The following is a 24119-nucleotide window of genomic DNA, read 5'->3' on the forward strand; positions in this document are numbered from 1 at the left end:
GAACGCTTCAATGTGCTCTTCGCAAACTCAATTACATCACAGCAGAGACTCCCCACTTTCAACAACCCCTCCGGCCGGAAGCCACGCTTCCACATCGATGGCAGTAATTTTCTGCGTTGTATCTTGTCAGCGCTGTCGGGAACTACTGTCATTTCTCCCCGGGGGTGTGTTACTTGAGATGACTGAAACGTACGGGGCTTTTCATTACGCCGGAACGGGATTAAGTGGCTGAATTGTAAGATGGAGAGAAATCGTTTTGGGACGATAAACCTTGAGTGAAGATAGAATGTGGTCGTCGTTGTAACATGCCAACGGAGGCGTGGAGGAACGTACCAGTCGGTAGAGCTCAGTCACGCTGATTTCTTCGGGGTCCACCATGCTGAACTCTTTCCGGGGTACCAGGTCCAAACACAGCTGCCTGTGAAAGCAAAGAAACACGAGGTAAACAATCACGATCAGAGCGAACGAGTGCGACGTTACACGATAACAGCCAATCAGAACACAGTGACACAACCTCAGCCAATGAGAACGGTGAGACAAAGTTACAGCTGATCAGAACAGCATGACACGTTCGCAGCCAAACACAACGACATGACGTCCAATCATAACGGCGTGACAATCACAGCCAATCAGAAAGGCGTGACATGTTTACAGCCAATCGGAAAGATGTGAAATGATGACAGCCAACCAGAACCGTGAGACAATTATAACCAATCAGAATTATATGGGGGACACATTGTTTTCTGGGAAAGGAGCTTAATATTTAGCTTGTCACGATCATGGCAGATTCAATTTTCTAATGCTCATGGCTAACAACGTAGCGTTGTACTTACTCGTTGCCCCAATCCAGACGTGCCGTGATGTGCTGTTTGACGTCCCTCATGCGGTCGTGAGTCAGGTGACCCACCAAAACTTGCCGTCTCAGGTCCAGAATCTCATTCATCACGTGCCACAGTCTATGAAACAGATCTCCTTGATTTTTCTACAAAGGAAAAGAAATCGAAACGTTAAAGCTTTAACAAGAGAAGATAGCTGTACCACTGAAAATTAAGGAGCTGGTTTCTTAATAATTGAAAGAAATATAGTTTCTGGCTGCTCAATCCTGCATGTGTGGACAAAGCAAACATCTGTCTGTGGGCGGACCGCTGTGTTTGCGACAATATTTACCACGTAGAGCTGCTTCCACATGGCACCCCAGTCCCTCAGGGTGGACGTCATTTCGGTAATGACAGAGTCTTCTGTTGGAGCCACCGTCTCAAACTGCCTATGGGAAAGATGGAAGATAAACAGATATGAGATACACCTTAATGGTTGTGCTGTGTCTATGCTTATCATTAAGCAGAGGAAAACTGGGGGAAGAAGCATTGACGGTTATTTCTGTCCAGAATTGTTACAATACAGTACAGTCACTGTAAGATGCTTTGGCTGTGATGGCCCGAATCAGAACAAACGAACAGAAATGCGCATGTGTGCAACTTCATTCGCAGGTATGATGCAAATGTTTTAACTAAATCTAACACTGCAGTTTAAATTAAAGATTCACCTTAAAATAGGAATAGAGATTTAAGATTTTCCATTAAACAAGGAAAGAGTGAAAATCCAAACATACGTTTTTTCCAGTTGTCACTCTCAGAAAATTCTAGAAATGTCTGTAGCACAGGGAATGATGGATGAAGCGATGATCGGTTATTAAGGATGATTGTAAAAACAATCAAATGTACACTTCTGGAGTTTTGGACGACTCATATTTAGTAACTGTAATGTTAAACTGGTGTTTTGTGCTCAGTGTTATGTCAGTACCTTGTAATAAAATGGAAATGTAAAACATTTAGTTGTTTTTTTGTGGGTTCCACAATGTAAAAAAAATATTATGTTCGTATTCAGCATGTTCAACTTCATAAAGAAACCGTAGAAATTAAAGCGAATCATCACAAAAAATCTTTTAGCTTGAGATACCTTTGTGACCCGCCGTTTATTGACATCTCGCTTTAACTCACCCCTTATTCTTGATATGAGCATTCTTCAGGTGGATGTAGCTGCATGGAAAAATCCCCTTAAAAACAGAAGGAAAGATAGAAACAAAACTCTGTGTACATGTGGTAATGAAATGGGAGGTAACACAATTATCACTTCGCAATGAAGCCCAACAAAACCAAAGTGTGAATAATTCTAATAATAATAATCAAAAGAGCAGATGAAGAGAGAAAGCTTTTATCTGACAACCTGTGTTGCTCTCATTTTTTATAAACTGAAAATAGCGTCTCGGCACAGACGGACTCAACAAAAGACAAAGAGACTGTGGCTTACCTTGAAATGTGGGTTCTTGAGGACGAATCCTCTATACCAGCCTGAAACACAAAATAGGTCTGAGACTTTCATCTTAATGTGGGGCTAATGTGTCTTTCGGCTGAGCTGTTTTAAATAGACAAAAATGAGGCTAATGTTTTAACTCAATTAATTTAAATGTTATTATTAATATATTTTTTATTTTTGTATTAATTATATATAGCATATTTAACACAAATAAATAAAATATAATGCATAATATAATATATATAATAAACAGCTCACTGACTTAAAAGCATTTGTAAATTAATGTTTATTAATTATATAGCATATTTAACACAAATAAATAAAATATAATGCATAATATATAATTATGTGCATATAATGAATAAACCGCTAACTATCTTGAAAGTATATGAAATAAATTGTAATTATATAATTAATAAAATATTCATATGAATAAATATCAAGCATTATAATAAACAGCTTGTTAACTTAAAAGTATTTGTAAATGAATGTTATAAATATTAATGTTTATTTTATATTAATTATATAGCATATAATACATGCGGTATCATACGCAGCTCGCTAACTTAAAAACAGGAAGTGTTTGCACCAGAGAACAGAGAGGAGTGTATCTTCAAAGTGTGGAAACAGGAAATGAAGGAAAGCCTGAGTCGTAAAGAGGTCACAAAACGACCAGCGCGAAGTATAAAATCCTCCCACATTCTACACAATAATGAGAGGAACAAGGGGTTGCACAGGTGTCTAGTAGTCTAAAGATATCAAACACAAGTATCGTTCCCACACCATGTTTCTCATGGAGCAGTGGGTATATATCCTGACACTTTTATTGGCAAATCTAGTTAAAAGACACATCTACCAAAAATCTATGTTTATCATTTCAGAAGTGAGAATCACTTTCCCCTCACAGCCCTGTGGGATAAAACAAATCAATATCTTACCTTCACATTTCTCCAGGATCTGCACGGTGTCTCCGATCTCCAGAGGCAAGCCATGCGGCACCGTCCCCCGGAAACTGGCCAGAACTGAAACACAAAAAAACATTCATCACATTTCATCCAGAAATCTGGTAAACCAACAACTCGTCCATCATTCTATTCATCCAGGTACATCAGGATATGATTTCAACGCATGGTGATGGTGAATTCAATCAAGCAATTTGCCATATTTTGCAAGCCGCAAACTGTAAGCTTATAAAGGCACGGCTGGCCGAGTTTCATTGCCATTTACATTTTCAAGACAGCATCGCTTGACCTCTAAGGTAGTGGCACACCCAAAGGATGTACGGTCCATCTTTGAATCCCCCTTAAGATATTTGGAAAATGGCATTGGTGAGGTGGAAAGGTTTAATAAAAGTTGAAACGGGTGACAAGCCTTGTATAAAAGGCCCACCTGAGAAGACTAACTGTAAAGCGGCCGATCTGATAAGCATGTTTGCAGGGCCTTTGAAGTAGTAGATGCAAACCAAGACAAGGAGAGCAAAACAGAAAAGAAACGTCCCGAAGACATGACAACAGAGAAAAAAAAAGAGAAATGCAAGTAGGAAAGGGAAGTGACGATCAGTATTTTATTTTGAGGCAGAGATTGTGTAAGACGGAGAGAAAGAACATTTGGAAGACGGCTCTCAAAACGCATTCGAATGATGTCATCAGTGCCCACTCCTCTCAAGAGGGGATTATGGGAAATCAGGTTATGTTACCTGCTGAGATCACGACGGAGGGATGATTTCCACTAGCCGGATTTACGAAGTGGATTTTACAGACTCACACAGAAGCTCTGACCCAGTTGAAAACTTCTGCGAGGGTGTGTGTGGCAAGACTTTAAAAAACGATGTGTGGCTTTCCAGACACACAAATATATGGGCGACATTAGTTGTGCTTGCTAAGGGAAACATGGCTATTATTATCTCTCACAGGGATTTAAAGAGACCCATTTTCATTTTAAAAGAAAACAGTATTTAATAGTAAAAACTTATTGCCATCAATATTTGTGTCGTAGAAAATCAGCTGTCAAAAACTAAACATTAAACAAACAGATTAACAAGTTTTAACGCATTAAAACGCACTCAGATAGAACAACTTGGAACTTTTTCCCTCTCTGAACGTATTCGTCCGCGAGTCTGATTCATTTCTACATTTCCGAAATTCTGTAGACCAGCTATACCGTCACTGTGCGGTTTGACTTTGAAATTTGGAAGCCAATATAACAAAGTAGGTCCGATGAATAAATGATACAATCTGGTTTTATCAGAAGCAAACTAAATTATTCATATCGAAGGTTGAATCCTCGACAGCGCTCAAATCTTTCCTTGCTAACCACGCGACATCTGTTCTCTGACTGCTAACAGGGCTGGAGTCTCGCCAAGGATGTCAGTGCTGAAAGACTCCTCAATGAACATTTTCCTTCGATAGAGGACAAATATAAAACACAAGAATGAAAGAGAGAAATCTTCACCACGATATAGGCAAGTGAAATGAACACAAACACACTAAAACACCATAACTATAAAAAAAAACATATTTCTCATATCCTCAAATACAGATTAACGCCAAATATGCAATTTCACAAAAAATCCTTTCTATGATCTGCACGCAATCTGCTTTTTGGACCGAGTCCAGCACCGAGCCTCCAAAATCATCTATAATAATCTGTAAACGACAGAGGAAACGCTCGAGAGAATCTCTTTGATGTATTTACATGTCACTGATCACGAGGAACTGAGTGCGTTTAGTGGTCATACAACAGTGATGGTTCTGCACGGATGAGCATCTGTATAGAAGGATGTCTACGGCCAAGTCTCTCCACACTTGGTTTATGCAATAATATTCAACTACAATTGTGTGTAACGTCACATATTCACACTTAGAGTCAAACTAACAGCATAGAAAAGTAAATTAATTTAATAAAAGACAAGGTTGAGACCTTTTGTCAGGGCGACACACTCCCATAATCCTCCAGGGCTGACACAGACCAGAGACGGTGAGCCTCATCACTTCAGAGAGCGAAGGAGAATGAAACAGAGAAGTCAAAGCAAAACTCTTGCTTGTGTGGATTCACCACAGATCGGGTTTAGGTCTGAAGGCAATGCGATGCTACAGTCGGGTAGTCTAAGCTCCTTACGGGGCGATGGAGAGCTCAGAATGATTGGCTGTGACATATGGCTCAAATTTTGGCCAAGTGACATCTGTCTCGCGCTTCCAGGTAGCCCACGAGGCCTCTGGAGAACACAGAGCTCAAAGATTTGTCAAAGGATTGAGATGCTCGTCTCAGATTGTTTTGTGCGCTTTCTTTGAATAAATACATGTTGGACATTCGGTTTCATTTTGTACCTAAGTTTGCAAAATACTCATACGAATGCTTTAAAGCATGATCAGCCATCTCACACAAAACACATGTTTTTGTTTCTTCAAAACATGATTTAAACTGAGACACATCACAATGAGATTTTTACAGGCAATTCCAGCGGATGTGACATGTTTTTATTTTAAAGTTTTGACTGAACATGTATTTGTCATCAATATATTGAACCTTTAACCTATTAAGTAAGCGTATTTAAAAAAAAGGGAAATATATAAATATACATGTGTTTTGTGACAAAAAGGTCACTAATTTTGAGAAACAACATTTGAAGGATGTGAATAAAATTTGACATTACAATTGTATTCACATTACATTTCACTATCATAGAGATTTAAAATGACAACAGCATGAGACAGAATTTTCATTTTGAAGGTGCACTATTCCTTTAATATGTTGTATATAGTCAAGTGGCCACCCATATAAATATGGCATTAAAAACACTAGTTTAAACCCTGTTTATTCAAATCTCTGCTTTTGAGAATATTAAAGCAAAGTTAACCGGTTCAAAGGAATCTTAATGTGTTCTTAACCTTACTCGAAATACTCGCGATCCAACAATGGTCCCGGCAGCGAATCAACCTCAATTCATTCATTATTCACGACCACATTAAAATGCGAATCTTCGCAAGATTCGGTCCCATCCATAACCAAAATGGAGAATGAATTATTAACACAATATTTAGCTCTAAACATTCAAAGCGTTCTGTAGCGCAGCGTCAATAAATTATGCAGAGACTGGGAATATGGGAGGAATCAAAAGTTGCAAAACAATTAGACGCTCGAGTACAAAAACGTAGATTCTTTGTAAATACGAAACGGTATATAGGGCACGAAACCACCTGCGATCTTAGCTGGCGATTATGCTTTATAGACTTAATAAGCAATTGTAATTCAGAAATCTAAACCCACAATCTGTGCATCTGCACTTTGAATATGATCTAAATGTTCCTCCAGATCCAAAATACAAGTTTCTTAGCAATGTAGAGCATCGCACCACAGCCCCGGTAAGCTCAACCTCACTGATGTATTGAATCCATCAGCAGTCCAAACCAGTGATTCATCTGCGCTACATAACAGGAGCTCAGGGTTCCTTGGCACAGCTCTTGGTACGGCCGTGCCAATGAAGCGGTCGCTGTGGAAATCATTCATTACCGCAGCTGCTAGTAGAGAGAGACTCTGTCCGCGGCGATGAGAATGCGAGTGAAGGGTCTGTGTACTGACAGAGAGCAGGTCTCTTAAATAATGAGCTTGTTTAGAAGTCCAGAACACGCTCGACCCGAGACCCGCTTTGGACCACAAGACGTGAGGCTAATTGCAAAGTAAAGTGGCGGAAATTAAAACGTCGATATGTGAGAAAAAGCTACAAGCAGGTTAACACGGATGAGGTCGAGAACAAATTGACGGAGGAGGTGAAAGTCAAGACATGCCGAGTACAAAGCGGACACCGTTTTTCCTGAGCTGAATTCCAAGAATCAGTTCTTCCAACCTTTATGAGATTTACCACCACTGAGCTTCAGACAACACTTGAATACACAATCAGACATCTATAATTGTCGACAGAGCCGAACACTCATCCCGCCTCCTTTCCGGTTATATGGGCCGATCTGTGAGCGAAACGTTACCCAAAAGATGTTGTGCGCTCTCATCCCATTGTGCTTGTGTCATCTACGGGCTTGAATGTATAGATTTTGCTCTGGCGGTTTATCAGCAATAAATAGAGCCGGTTCGCATGTTGTCTGTGATCTAGAATCTAAAGGTCAAAAAATGGTTTAGGGGTTCACAAAGAGAATCAAACAGAGACAGACAGGTGACGTGAGAGGCTCAGAGATGAAGGTGAAAATCGATTATTTACGCTTTTTATCTTTGACAGCAGATCCTGGCCTTCAAAGTAAATCAAAATTACAATTGGACACAAATCTTGAAATGTCGACGAATGTATGCATAATATAAACATTCAATTCCTATTGAACATATATGCGACGGAATATCAAAGCCCTATAATTCACTTTGAATGAAAGAGTCACCAAGATGCATAAATGTAAAAAGTTTAGTTTACATTTTTGATGGCTTAATCTAGCCCTGTGACGGTTTTGCTCACACCTCTCTCAGTCTCATAAAAACTGAATTAAATTCAACGTTCAGTGTAAATAAGTGAAGGGAACCGGGCGAATAGTGTCTGGACAGGCCAGAGAAAATCATACATGACTATGATTAAATGAGAAAATAGGTCAGACTTGTTGAGCTGCCCACTTCATCTTATTCTGTGCCGTAATCGGCTCTTTGATTCTTTCGCTGTGTGTGTATGCGGAGGGATTAAGATGTGATCTGCTGTACTGTTAGAGCTTTTAAATACTCCGAGCTTGAACAGCGATGCTGTATAATTCGCAATCTAATGTGTGTATCTATTTACAATCTAAACATCACAATTACTGCTCACAGGCCAATAGATAAGTACACTATTTAATTACAGGTACTGCTTGTCCCACACCGGTTGTTGTGGATGCCAAAGCCACCTCAAATTATATCTAATAAAACAAAAGAAAAAATACCTTTCCTACGGCGGATGATAAAAATTATTTTGATCCACATGGCAGGTTGCATAAAATGCTTAGACTAGTTACTAGTAGAAGTCTTACTGAAATTAAAACTATTATACATTTCTGTTACTTGAAATGAAATAAAAGACTTTGCCTGAATAGTATTTGAACTCAGCAGTAAATAAATCATTCAAAATAATAAAATCTAAAGCTAACAGCAACATAGAAAAGAACAAATTAATAATAAAACAATGAAATCAACTAACAAAAATGATAATTAAATAAAAATAAGAGCTCATTGGAAATATTAAAACTAAAACCCTAACAAATAATAACTGTATGGATGATATCGTCTAGATAAAGCCTACAGCAAAGTCAATAAATGCCCATAAGACACAATAACAAAGGCAAGCACCACACAACATTACATTACACACCACATTATGTGTCATGAAGAGATTGAATGATTGTGGATATATACACATACGACAAAGTCAGATCTGAAAAAGGAACCACATAACCACACACACAAGAACTATATACTCCAAGCACACATACCGCAAGAGCACAAACAACACCAGCACATGAGCCTCATCCTCCCTGTTTTGTGTTTTGCTAATGAGGTTGATCAGCTACATCTCAAGAAAAACTGACTGATCACACACTCGCGTTGACTTTAGTCACCGTGCTCGGACAGAGACCTCAAATGATCTGCTTATGCTGATTTTCCTCGTATAGTTCCTACATTTGAGGAGCAACCAGATTCACTTCTCCATTCCTAAATATCTCTCCGTACAGTGTTAGTTTCTTTTCACAGTAGACAGATTCGGCCACGAATCGCTGTGGAGTGACAACCTCATGTGCAAGTACAAGAACTGCCTTTTTATGCGAATAATCGCATACGTATAGTGAAAGTAAACATACACTATTCATTTAGTTTAACAAGTTTATTTTAGTGCTGTCGTTAAATGTACCAACTTATCACACGCGGCTTTTATGTTTTTAAATATACTTTCTAATAATTTCACATTTCATCTCCATATTAAATGTAGAAACAACACATTTCTTTAACAGCATCATTTTATGAAAGAAAGGCGGTCTTTATCAAATCATTTCTACTAATCAAACCCATTATTAGCGATGCACCGACATGAAATTTCTTGGCCGAAACGCGAATAAAAATTAAACACTTGGCCGAATACCGAACTTGGCTTTGCGCATTTCTATCTATTTAGCCACATTTTTCACAGAATGGTGAAAATGCACATTTAAGATATTCAATATAATACACTATAACTTAAAACAAAAATGTGCTTATGTGTACACCAGACGGAACCGCTGACGCGTTGCATCGAGCCGTGTTCCACAGACAGAAGCTGTCAATCTATACTGGACGTGTCAATACAACCATTTCAAATCGCCCCTAAAATTGTGTAAATGCCTTGATATGAAGAAGGCCGTGATTATATAATGTGGTGCTAGACATTGATGATGAAAAAACAGATGTTGCGTTAATGGCCTTAAATATTTAAACACTTTAATCACATGCGTTAATGCGTTAACTGCCCTAATTTATATCAAAATGACAACAGGCTTATAAATGTTTAGTATTCTGTTCTATGCGGTTATGTAAAGAGTGTTGTTACATTAGTGATTTTAATGACGTTGCCGTTGTTCCATCTCCTTAAAAGCTCATTGTGAAATACTGCAAACGTGATTGGTTAGCATTATCAAAATAGGAAATATTTCAGAAAGAGTCAAGACCACACAAGCACTTAACATACATCCGTCGATGGAAACGATGCCATGTATACACATTACACAGTAGCCTATATTTAGGTTCACTGGAAAGAAACTTTGTTACCCATTTCATGTGCAAGGAAGTTAGCAAATAATAACAGAGATCATTTACACAGAAGTCACAAAGATACAGTAACAGCAACAATCCATTTAAGTCTGATTTAAAATGACCACGTAAAACTAATATAAGTGTTTTCAGAATTGAAAAAGCTAAACTTTTCAATGTGGTTCTTTAAAAAAAAACATTTACCATTTATATTATGATGCTAAGGCAGAACCCCCCTGTGGGCTTTGTCAAAATCACACACATTAATAGGGTTTAGGACCCTCGCCTCAGGCCCAGGACACACCAGAGACCACAAGCTCAGGACAATGCCTACGTCACGTGACATTCTGGTGTTTGATGTGTCCTGCACCGCAAAACAGCACATTGAAATGATGTTTAGGGAGGGAGATTGGTTTGTACATAAAGGTTTGGATACCGCTTTTATAGATGTGGCCCTTTTGATGGGCCAAACTAGTCATACTGGCATCCTAAATGGGTTTCGGAGGCCAGTATTATTTCCACACTGCTGTGGTGACCTTGTTTGACAGGAGACGCATTCGTCTGTGGGGGAGAGCAATGGATGCACTGAAAACTGTGATGAGTACTGTTACACACACACTAGGTTACAGAAATAATGAACGTTCAAGAAAAATTATGAAATGTATTTCCTTGGTAATAATATGCTTTTCACACTTTATAGACCATTTTAAAGTGGCAACACAAACAACGGTACTGTGCACGCACGTTCGTGGATTGCACTTAACTTCCTGAACACATTCGCACATAATAAAGTGCCTGTAGATTATTTCTGATAACAAGCAAAAGAAACCGAGAAGAACCATTACTTGGCTAAACTTGTCTCTCCAATATTATTTATTTAGGCTGCGATACCAAGCTCAACCGCTACATGTCAATGTACCATACGGTTTGTTTAAATGCGACCAAACTACAGGACCCATTTAACAAATGGTTTATTTAATAAAATAACACAACAAAATTCAACAAATTTATTTAATACAATTATTTGAGTTATATAATAAAAAAAATATTATTATGAACATAAATAAATAAAATATAAAGTTATATTATAACACACTAGCCAAACAAAACCGAAAGTTAAATGCAGTCCAGGTGTGCACGTCCAATGAAAAGTCTACTCTTAATTGCAAAATGTGCATTATAAATCGTGTATTATAAATATAATTCTAAAGTCGCCATTACTAGACAAGTTTCAACCAATGAACCAATGTGCATGAACAAAAACACACATGCGTTCACCTAAAACACGATGCAAGCATTTGCGCATACACAACTGCATGAAAAGCGACAAAAGATCGAAATCAGAGAGCGCTGAAGACCATGTGGACTCTCTCTCTACAGCCCAGATGGTAGGCCAAAACTAAAAACTCACTGAACTGTGTATCATTAGTGCAATATCCCCCTAAAACACAAAAATCCCCAATTATCATTCAAAACAAGCCCCCGCGCTGTCAAACAACGACCTACACGTTAAGACCAAATCCAAACTGTTCGTTCTCATAAATGTACCCTCGGGGAGTCCGGCGAACACTCGGCAGGGCTCACATTGGAGGCCGCTGGTGTGGAACACGGCTGTAACAGGTGAACTCATCATTCATGAAGCATCCGGCCATCCATATGTCCGCTAACAGACCACAGAGCCAGTGTGATGACGGGCAACATGTGTTCGGACTGCAACACTGCCAATTACTGTACAGACAGCTGCCCTGGTTATGGGTCAGTGGCGAAGTGCGCACTTCCAGAACGTCAACACAACCACACAAACATCACAACAAACAAATCGCACTTGAAGATACAAACCTCCCCGATACAGCTCAGAAAATGTAAGGGATCGCAAACAGATGCTGGTAATAAGTTAACCAACATTTTAGACAAGTTACAACAAGAAAAAGGTTAAACAGAAGGTTTTATTATATTGCTTTTATGTATTATTTATGTCGGAAGCAAACAAGGGTGATGATCAGACAGCCGTGTAATGCTGTTTACCCATCCATGACAGACACAGAGAAAGAAAGAGAGAAAAAAACGAGAGACAGAAAGCATGGTACATCATCAGACACGCTTCAACTGGTCCTGTTATCACAATCTGATCTGCCGGCTACTGAATGCAATGAGCATTTGTTTGTTTTGGCATGACACGCTCAACAGTCAACAGGTTCAGGAAATCAACACGGATCCAGAGCATCCAGTCAGACATCAAATAAGGCAAACTACAGCAGCGATCATGTCAATAAGACAACTGCAAAGTCTCAGCATCTCTTTAAAAACACAACCTTGCTAAATATGTAACATCGCATTTAAGATTATTTAGATTCCGAGAGGAATACCCGGTCATCCAACACGGCTTCCAACATGTTTTTTCCAAGTCGAGCTGCAAAGTGAGGATGGACTACCTCATATATTCATTTTTGTGGAGATTTGTTCATCCCACATGGAGCAGAAGCAAAGTTCTCAAGCCACCGGCATGCTGTAACATCTGCTTTAGCTTAAGAGAATCAATAACTGCCCCCTTTAGACTTTCACTCATCTGACACACACAGCCCTAATACTTTATGGCTCTCTTGGGTGTGGAAGTAATGCGGCGGGAGATACGGAAGGCGTCAATTTTCATCAGGAGTATAAAACTAATCTTCTTGAATCAGTATCACGCACAGACAAAAAGCCAGGGCTGACATTCTCAGTTTGTTTTCGAACCTTTCCTGGAAATGTCAGGGGAAACCAGTCTACGGTGGAACCAGATGAAAACACGCTATGGATATCTGTGTGTGTTAAAAATGACCTCTGTACCAACGGTTTAAATTCCACACGAGCTAAGAGGCTCGCGTGCCCGGCTGTTTTGCCAAACGGCACGTGCCGAAACAACAGCATTACTGTGCAAGGCTGGACAATGACAACTCTAATGTGCAAAAAACTTTCTTTATGATTTATTCTTAAATCATTACTTTCCTCATTCCTTCTGTTAAGAAAAAAAACTAAGGCTGTCAAATGATTAAACGATTATCGTTAATGTTATTCTGATTAATCCAGAAAAATAATTAAAGTTTATGTTTACATGATATATGCAAGTGGACTGTGAATGTTCATTTTGTATTTATGACACAAAACATACATGCACGCATATATTTAAGAAAATTACAGAACATTATAAGGATTTAGATATCATTTAAATAATTGGTAAATATAAACAATAAATGTAAATGTTGAGAAACGGCCTTATCTTTTGTGCCACTGAAAGTTTAGAGTTGAAGGGTGGGGTTAAAGGAGAGAATATGGCTGAATAATAATTATGTGTTCACAATTTACATTGTACGAATTAACCACCTTGCAAATTACATTTTCGTACAGTGTTGTCACAATATTCTAGCATGTTAAACGAACCACGTCCTTTTATCCTGGTCAAAGCCAGTGCACTTTTTGTGGAATTAAACATAATTTTTCTAAGACTTTAGGGTTTGTGTCTTTACCAAGATTGACCGAAACAAAGAAATGCATTATCTTAAGAAACACCCACTGGAGTAAAACGGTGTGACAACTTGCCCCAGCAAATAAAGGTCAAATACAGCTCCAAAAAAACAGGTCTAGCTAAACAGCAAATACGTCTGCAGGCCTAATTTTAACACGGTGCCTTCAAGTCCAGTTAGCTTGGCTAATGTATTCAAGCTGGCCTCTGTACTGTGGGAATAAAAATCGATCGAGTGGAGGTTGAAAAAAAACTTGCCCCAGTTTCTGTTCTAAAGTGGGTCAACAGCAGCCTTTTACACCCTCTAACACATCTGTAATGCACACATCTATAAACCCGATTGACAACCATCCGAATGCGAGAGTTGGTCTGATCTCACACCTATTCTAGCTTAATCTTGATCAGGCAAAAACTGTGAAATCTATGGAAGGATTTCACCCCAAATTGACCTGAGCCATCATGGAGCTACTGGCCTGCCAGTGCACAAAAGGATCCACAACAATGGAGAAAACAATAGCACAACTAACAGCTGGGCTCGGGATTATAGCATTCCATCAAAATGTAAAGTGTCGGCGAGCTCAGCTGGATGGACAGCCCAGACATCCCAAAACAATTCCTGTAGGGCGACAAACTTAAATGCCAAATGAAGTGTCCATATGGGGAAAGGTTTCCTCCTATGAGGAAAGCAGCTGAAACCAAATACCGACATCCAGATGGGAAGCTGTGGTTAGTCTTAACTCTAAATCCTCTGGGATTCTCACAGGTAATGCCTGGTGGGCATTTTCACAGGGAGGCCATCCCGAGGGCAGGAAAAAAACAGCTGTTCTTTTGATATTACACATTGGTATAGCAAGATGCAAAGATGGTTATGAACCTGTCAACCTTATATCTTGGATGACTCGCATGCAGCCCAGTTACCTTGACAAAAAGGTCATGAAATACCCAAATGAATTAATCGATTATTTGAATGCATTTACTCATCTTCTAAATATTACACAATAAAAATAACAATATGTCAAAAAATATGTAAACGATGCATTTTTTTGCATATTGCAGTATCGTTTTAAGCATTGAGTATTATCCCTCAGATAGCAAAATGCAATGCGGTTAAGCAGCGAGAGCTATTTGAGCACACCGTATGTGTCATCCTATGTGACACGCAATGCGTTCCATTTACAAGCAAGTATTTTTAGCATCTTCACCCATTATGCTAACCAACCTTAGCACCAACAACCATAAAACTCAAGGCTTGAATCAGCAGTGCATTGTACAGCAAACAAATAATTTGTCTATAATAAACTCTGGATTATCAGAGGCATATCCTTTGGATAATACATATCCTCCATATAATAGATAATATAGTGCTAGTACATTAAGGATGGCATGAAAATGTAGCATGCAACATTGATTTAGCATAAAATCTGTTTTATTTAATTAAGTCATGCGTTTGTACAGTTTTTATTATTTATATACGTCTAATCGATTGGTTTAAAACAGCCGACTCCCAACAGAGCGACGTCTACGTTATTGACCTTTCTGAAAGTAGGCTATGTAGTTCTAAAACAACCGCTGAATAAATCAATTCTGGCATACATTATTTTAATGTAGAGTAATGTGTGAGATAGCAAAAGACTTCTTAAGCTTAAGGCTGCCAGATGTCATTATAAGAGAGCCATCTGCATTTATTCACTGTACCTCGCACCTCCCAGAAGAGCCCAAAACAGCCATTAGTGTTCACCACTGAGTGAGACTTCATTTAGGAGTTATTGTGCACCCTGAGGGAAGTCAAATAGGGACAGTCCGAATAACAGTCCTAAAATCTGGGCCAGTCTGGGTTTTTTCAACTGATCCAGGTTGCCTCCCATCCACTCTGGCAACCCAGCACTGGATTGTAGTAAATATGTAGTATAAGCATCAACACAAAACAAATCTGTGATACACACACAAATTTTTGACAAGATTTCTTCAGGTATTTACTTGAAAAGGCTTAATTTGCTGCATTAAAGCCTTTGAAAGGGCAAAGGAAAGTTGTTGTGCGTAAAACAAAGGACCAGGAGCAAAGAAGGAAATCCCTGAATGCTGGTAAACTGTGTCGGATGTCGTCGTCTGAATGCTAAGTAGACCCCATTCAATCAGCGATGAGGAGAAGTCGCCCCTCTGGATAACCTAACTTCAGATGATCAGAAAGAAAAGGAAATTATTTACCGGATCGGGAAATCTTACAGAATATCTCAGCGTTGAAGCAAAAGCCAAACAAAGAAGGAACGGGAGCTAATAAGAGAAAGAGACGCTTTGCTCTCACATGATAAAACGATGCGGTTAAATGCGAGAGATTTTGTGACAGACAATCTTTACTTTCCCACAATGACAAAAAAACAATAACTCGCAGTTCTGCTTCATGACCACGAGAACCACGGTTGTCTCATTTACATTTGTTTTAAACATTTCAGATAAAGAAAACTCCAGACAAATAAGGAAATATTAAAAAGATTTCAAAACAAAACTATTGTTTTATTGTCTGCAGTATTTGTTATTTGGATTATTTGTTTTAAGGTGAAGACTTTTTTTCATGGGTCTATGGGTGTAATATAGCCTTTTTAACATCCTTTGTTTATTATTGCACTTTCCCTGGAAATAAATACATAAAATGTAAACAACACCAAGATATTAGTCGTCTTCTGTTAGAATGACGTCAACAAGCAATGAGCCCAAAATATTTTAAATCCAATCTGCAAAACAGTTTAAATATGAGATTACTGATGCACCGATATATCGGCCAATGATCTGTATTGGTCGATAGAAGCAATTTTTCACACTACTGGCTATCAGCAAAAAAGCAACGGCACAGTTGACCAAACCTCCAGTCAATGAAAGCTCAAGACATGCTAACAATTTGGAGGGCGAAAATTAACCTCCCTCCTCAGAGGAGCTTAGTTTAGCTGAGAAAATAATTTGTGATCATCATATAGCATCTCTGAGAGGGAATACTGCTCGGCCCAGGCCTCCCTGGTGGGTAAAATTGATCTAGATAGAACACTTCGACTCCCTGTGAAAGAGTTGTAGTCGGTCTTAGCGAGATGTGTTAAAGAAGCCATGTGGTTGCCTTGACCGCAGCAGTGAGGCGATGCTCAGAACACAGTATCGTGCCTTTGACAGCTTAGATAACGGCTAACGGACTCTCAGGTCTGCTTGCACTTCGCTTTCCCCGCAGAAAGAACAGAGAAAACATGTCAGAGACGTGCGCAAGCGAATGGAAACGGAAGATAAAAATCTCGACAAAGCAAAAAAGATTTTATGGTATTTCAGGGTTATATATAGCCTATATAGCCTGGCCCCATTACATAACAATCTAAATCACTGAAGCCACAATTAAATGTTTCTTATAGGGGAAGATCACCCAAAAATCTACTTTGTGGGATTTTACACACCCACATGACGTTAAACATGTTTAGAGAACTTCACAAATGAAGATATTTAGGTGACATCAGATAGATTTCCAGGCCTCCTCATATACATCATGGTGTCAGTTTTTGCCAAGATCCAGAAAAGTACTAAAGATTTAAGATTGTTTAACTGGTTTTTACATTTTTTTGATGTGATGTGAATGCTTTATGTGCGAAAAAGAAACCAACATACCTACGATATATTCAGCCTTGTCCGTGTATGTTGCGTTAACGAGAGCACTTCTTCATCTACTTCTTGGACGAGAGCATGTGTTTGCAAGTTCAACTGAGCCACTTAGCGCGGATGGACACATTTAATAATGTCTTTAGTACTTTTCTGGACCTTGGCAAAAACTGAAACCATGATGTCTATGAGGAGGCCTGGAAACTCTCGGATGTCACCTAAATATCGTCATTTGTGCTCTGAAGACGCCGGACATGTTTAACGCCATGTGGGTGTGTACAAAAATCACAAAGCAGATATTTGGGTGAACTTCTCCTTTAAATTTTCTGCACATTTGTTTTACATTCTAGATGCAAACTTGGGCTCGACATCGGACCCTTTAGAAATGTTCCCAACGTGCGAGTAAAAATGACATAATTTAAGATTAGATCTCTATACCTTCATTATTATCAATTACAACATAACAGGCATACACACACCCACCACAAAAACACAACATTCATACATATAATTTGGGTAATGTTCGAGTCTAAGACGCTGTCTCTGCTCCACTGAAATTACAAGGTAATGATGCCCTGGCACCTGGCATCAGCCCATGTTTACATCACATCACCTCACAGAAGTGGTTTAAGGGAAAGGTCAAAGAAAGCAGAGATCAGTATAAACAAAAATCACCAGAGGGAAACAGAAAACACCACATGTAATTCTTGAGAAACATGTTTTAATGAGGACCACCTCAGCGGGTATGAGGAACACTGATGCTTGCAGCATGAGTTTATATCTTCACGATGCATCAGGCATGTACAGGATGCTGTCACTGCTTGAAAGATCACGTCAACTACCTAAACAAAGCTGATATGTGCTGGTTTCCAAACGCTGATCTGTTTATCGACCTGTTCAAAAACAGAGAGAGCACTATGGAATGAAATGAAATGCAGGAAGAGTTTATAAAAGGTTAAGTGCTTCAACTCGACTTCAACTTGTAAAACGCAACACTCACAAAGAGGACACAGTGTTTGGAAATAAATTAATTTAAAAAACGCTACCTTTTGGATAGGCTTTCCCATGCAATCTGTCTGAAAACTAAAGCATTGACAAAAAAATCCAAACTAAACAACTGAAGTCACCCTCACTTATCGACTATACAATCGTTGGCCCATTCCACCATCGTGAGTCATGACCGTCTCTAAATGAGTGTCAGAGATGTCGTAGAAAGATGTACAAAAGAGAGGGATCAGAATTTGGTAAACTAAAGAGCGTTCAGTTCATATGAGAGCGCAGAATGGAAACCAGAGAGTGGATAAATAGCACGTATTTCTGTTATTACCTTTTTGTTCTCTCGCTTTCAATAATGGGATGCGGAGGAAGTTGGGGTGGGCGTAACAGCAGCGCTGTCTCAACCTGACACCAGCAGTCCTCCCGCCTGCCAAAGGCAACGATAACAACCTTCTGTTTCATTTTTATCTCTCCCTAACGCACAATCCCTACTCACACATAAGGCTTCTTCCCTGCATTAATGAGGTATTCATGAGCACACTTAATAACATCCACAGTCATGGCACAGCGAGTATTAATAATCTTCCTGTTTGCGTGCACCCTGAACGGCAGGTCAAAGGTCAGTGGGATTATGAGGTCGGGGGACTGTGCCGGGTTTAGGATCAATAACAGGATTTCAGGAAAGCACCGGGTATAGATTTCAAAGCGAGAGGGCTTCTTCTGCTTAAAAAAGAGGGGTCTTTGGGAGTGAGGTTTATGTCTCCTTCTGCCTGCTGTTTTGTTAAATCACTGTCAAATACACAACATTTGAGGTATTTTATACTTAATACACTACATTCAAAACCACAAGCATGCTAGTAGAGATGTCTATAAACTAAACTAGATGCATCAGAGAAACATACAAAACGTGCAGAGCACCGTTCCAAATGACTGCGTCAGCTTTTTCAGTAGGCGTGGCCTGGGAATGAAAAAGCAATTATATGCGCTGAAGTGTCGAGATGCCCCGCCCCCTGTTCCCTAGGCGGCAGTCATTACAGAACATTTTCTATAATGAAGGAATGGCCCAGTGCCCTTCCACAACAACCTGCTAATCCCACAGGGCATCACACGGGGTGGCCACTTACAAAGGGGTGGTACAGTGTTAACCCCCTTCTCCAGCTACACCCACCCAAAGAGATCCAATACTATAGAAAACATGAGCAGCAGGACAGCCAGCCTCGGGCCTAACACACACACACACATTCATACAAACATACAACATAACATCCCGGTCAACGCTCTTCTGGGCTCAATGAGCATTCAAGGGCACCGTGCAACATCCCATCAATGGCTCTGTTCCAACTGTTCATGCCTGTTCTGTGCATCTGCAGGCATATTAGTTCTTCATTGATGTCATGCACAAAAAGATTGTACCAAAGTAGTGAGTAGTGCCTGATGGCCAGAAAAGAACAACAGCAACACTGCCTGTTTAAACAAGGGGGGTTTCTTTATCTAAATGAGGTGCAATTTTCTTAGCATTTCTATAAATTGTAGAGCTGCAACTAACGATTATTTTAATAATCGATTAATCTGTCGATTATTTGTTCGATTAATCGATGAATCGGATACAAATTTTTAAAAGCATTCATTTTCAACCCTTTATTGAAAAATAGAACTGACATTGCAAAACATATTTCAAAAGCTTTATTATTACTTATTATATTATTATTACAGCTTGCTGTGGTTTACATGATGCATTTCCCATCAAGAAGCCTCTCATGGTTTGCTGTTTTTTTCTGGAATTGTTTCGGGTCTCTCTGATGGTCTTTCCTCTACCTCCGCTCTGCTTTTTTAATTTATTTTTTCTCCGCTATGCTGCGCGGCGCGATCAACTTTTTTTAGTCCTGTGACACACTAGATGCGTGGCGTGAGCGTCTCAGAAGCCTGGCGTGACCGTTTTTAAATCGGCTCCCATGTTAACAGGTTAGAGCTTGCACACTGCCTGCGTGAGACGAGCCGCACGGAAAACGCGCGCATGCTAGGAATTGAATCGACGCCTATTTTTCACGAGACACGCAAGCGTGTTGGAAGCGTTTCCAGGCAAAATAGAATAGGAAAAGATGTTTATATGTAATTTTGTACACGAATACATATTAATGAATGCCATTTTGATGTTTGAAAGCTAATCATCATTTATTTGATCGTATTTTCAAATTGAATTTCATTAAACCAACATCTACACGTTACGGGGTTTACATGTCCACTGTAGAAAACATCAGGACTTAAATCATGTTTATAATGCATTTTTGGATAAACAAAAAGTGAATATTGAAATAAATTATACATTAATATTCCTATTAAGTATGAGATATTATTACTAAAATGTTGCAAATGAATACTCCAATTAACTACCTTTTTCCATAAAATCTTCCTCCAAGAAAATGCTTAGGCTATATCCAATGAAAAGATACATTGCATTGAATGGGAATATTAATTTATGTCCATCTTAAACACATATTGCATAAAGTAAACTCGTGCATCAATTGATTACGTTACATCTTTAATAACATATCTGAGAATCATCTTAATACGAATTGTGGTTCGTATTAAACCCCAAAATGTATTGGTGACTGAATTATTTTTGTTTTTTATGCTCTTAACAATGTGATTAAAAATGGAAAAAAATATGACACACTACAATAACAACGTAGTCTAGTGTGTCATCTGAGTGACGGTCCAACATCAGGTAATAAAGCTACAAAACATTTGGAAATGTTATTTAAATAAACAGACAGCCTACTTACTCATTTTTCGGATTTTGGAAGGTGTAGGTTATGTGAAAAAAGTTTAAACATGTCGTGAATACAAGACCCTTGTCTGTCGGCGGCCTCCCTCTATGTCACCATAGCAGCAGCAGCGCGCCAGCGCCGCGTCAGGCACGGTGCTGGTGTGCAAAGATACAGAAAACACGACGCAGCCGCCACAGAGCTGACACGCAACAGAAACGCCACGCTCACGCCACTCAAACATGTGGCGCGCGTTATAGTCGCGCGATACAACGAATCGATAATGAAATTCGTTGCCAACATTTTTAATAATCGATTTTTATCGATTTTATCGATTCGTTGTTGCAGCCCTAATAAATTGTCAAAATGTCCGATTCATAAAAATAACTTTAGACGGCAAAGTCGTTTGAAAAGTGACTCACATTCCACCCTCGATCTATTTCGAGCTCTCAGTCATTCACAATGTCTTGCGAAATAAAGACAGTAGAGGAAGAAAGGCAAATAAGCAGGTATTTCCACCCGTGCAGTGTCTACGCAGTTTCCACATACATGCCTCAGCTGTCAAACACGCCATTATTACGAAAAACGCCTGCTCTTCCTGGTTCCTGTTTGGCAAGAAAGTCAAGAGGGCCTTTAAGACACTATTTTCAAGTCTTGATTTAATTAGCCATAATTCATCCGATCGAGGGCTAACCGGCGACTTATTGCAGCATCTGCGAGGGTTCATTCATTCATATTTAATCGACGGCTGAAAGAAGTTCTTTACTACATACGAGAAGCACTTGCCAGACTCCAATTAAATACTAAAATATGGATTTTGTTTCTGGCAAAAGACCAAACGCAAAAATGTGAGAACACTGGAAATGGCGGTCAAAATCCCTTTTGGGGTGCGAGTCCCGCTTTAAAGTAAAGGACGGTTTGAGATGACAAAATCCTCATATAAATCACCATAACTCACAGAAGATTTCAAAAGAGAACTCGCTCTAACAAGCATTCTGTTGGTCACAGATATTGGTCCCATTTGCTTATAATATCTGTGCTTTGACTGTTTTTCCTTTTATAAATTCCTTTCAACCCAAAGGCAAAGATTCGACAGAAGAGACTAAGTATATATTGAGAGTTTGTGATCAGCTTCGTCCATTTACCAACAGGGCCGCAAAATACATCAATTTATAGAAATATTAAAAAATTTTAATACTTAGACACGGTGCAAAGCTTTAGGTCAATGCAGGTAGAGAGAGACTGGTAAGACAGAGAGAACGATGCTTTCCTTTCTTAGTAAGAATGTGAAACGTATGGAATTGGTTATAACACTAGATTTATAATCTTTAAACATGCATGTTTAATATCACATTGTTCAGCACATTATACATTTTTTCTTTAATATTGTGCATATTCAAACCAAGTCAACAGATCCTTCTCAATAATACAGAGTTCGTAAGATTGGAAAGTTAATTTTACACACACTGGAGCTTGACTAAGAATGGTCCTTGCACAAATCCCATATATAAAAGAAAAATCTAATCTGAACAAATATTACCAAATGTTCAGAATGGATTCATCTTGGCTGCAAACCAGATCAAGTCATTTTTACAAATGCTGCATTTTTCTGACACATCAAGCCAGACTTTAAATACAGAGGATGCCATATACCTTATTACATCAGTACGCAGACATCTTAAAGAAATAAACAAAGCAACACTGCATACAACTAACGAAATACACACCATAAACTTGAAACTTCAAGCCGTGAATATCTTACAAATTGGGAGAATTAAAGGCAATTCGTTTCAAGTCATGATGTTTTGTATGTATATTCAACACATATTCTCACAAGTTTCCTATATTATTTGTGAGCTCTGGAGTGCAACAGAAGTATAAAATAAAACTGAACAAGTAGCGAAATCTGTTAAATATATCAGAAACAAAAAACAACATCTGCTGCATCAATCCAACAGGACGTGAACATGACAATTTACGTGTATGTTTCCCCTCAGTAAAACACAGCTTGTAAACAATGCCATCACAAAGCAAAACACGCAAACAAAGTCTCAAACACGTCAAAATGTTTACAAACACAATTACATTTTAAGTCAAGAAAGGAAACAAACACAAACAGTGTCTGATAGCGACAGCGGTGTTGTGATACGCTTTCATTCAACTGTAACACACAGAGTCTCGGACTGAAATCCGACTTCAATCAAACTTACCCACTCCGTATTTCTCGTCCTCAGTGGGTATCCACATGTTCATGTTTGCGTCAAAAATAGCGACAAAATCAGCGTTAAATCGCACATTATCTCGCGCTTTACAGCATCCTCTCGTACACACTCATTGTTTAGACTGCGCGAGCGAGCCGCTGCGCCGAACAAGATGAGAAAGCGCGCTCACACAAACACACACTCATACGAGGGTGCGCGGCCACTGCGCGTCGCACGGCATGATGGGAAATGACGTTTTTGGAGTTTGTTTATTAATCGTATATTTACGATTAACGTGTTTAACGATTTAGTTATCAAATTAGTTTTAAAACTTTTCTTCATTGGTTTTTAATCGCTGATTGATTAAACCTAATTCTTAATTCCTAATTCTTTAACCTCCAAAAAGAAAAACTGACCTCACTACTCTTAGCTTTGTATTCTGCGCTAGGCTTTAACGGACTAGTTTTGATGCACTTATGTATTTTGTTGCCTATGTTGTTATAATTGCTTCCAATTTTTCCTCATCTAAGTCGCTTTGGATAACAGCGTCTGCTAAATGACTAAATGTAAATGTAATGTCAATGTTTAATGAGATAAAACAGGATGAATGTGTAATGTTAAAAAACAGTCTTTCCCGGCACACACTGCAGATTCACGAATGCATGAATAAATTAAGAGTTTGATCCAAAATTAGATTTGTCAAAAATCATGTTTTTTTTATTGTGTATTTCAATTGAAATCTATCAAACTGCAGTTTGGTTATTTAAGCCATAATAACAACAAATACAGCTGACTGACGCAATAAAACACAATATAACATAATAAAAGCATGTTTTTTGAAAATTTAAGCCACACTCTTCAAATTCAGATGCCCAAAAGTGCTTGAAGTCTGTTAGCCTGTATCATTATCTGGTAGCCCTCTTCATAATACATTTCATTAAACACAACATTTAAAAATCCTTCACGTTTGGTTTATTT

The 24119-nt window shown here is 38.8% G+C and overlaps 1 protein-coding gene across 1 annotated transcript in view; it reads right to left on the bottom strand.

Moving 5' to 3' along the window:
• Window positions 1-23287, bottom strand: part of dock4b (dedicator of cytokinesis 4b) — a 56821-nt gene extending 33534 nt beyond the window's left edge. The window contains exons 1-7 of the mRNA XM_079455012.1: window positions 23151-23287; window positions 3252-3335; window positions 2308-2348; window positions 1998-2053; window positions 1168-1264; window positions 834-982; window positions 334-418 (exon numbers count right to left, since the gene is read on the bottom strand). Coding sequence (XP_079311138.1) covers window positions 334-418; window positions 834-982; window positions 1168-1264; window positions 1998-2053; window positions 2308-2348; window positions 3252-3335; window positions 23151-23193 — 555 coding nt within the window. The 5' untranslated portion in view covers window positions 23194-23287. The remainder of the gene's footprint in view (window positions 1-333; window positions 419-833; window positions 983-1167; window positions 1265-1997; window positions 2054-2307; window positions 2349-3251; window positions 3336-23150) is intronic.
• Window positions 23288-24119: the final 832 nt, after the last annotated feature.

Source organism: Barbatula barbatula (assembly GCF_947034865.1).
Source record: "Barbatula barbatula genome assembly, chromosome: 4".
Lineage (NCBI taxonomy): Eukaryota > Metazoa > Chordata > Actinopteri > Cypriniformes > Nemacheilidae > Barbatula > Barbatula barbatula.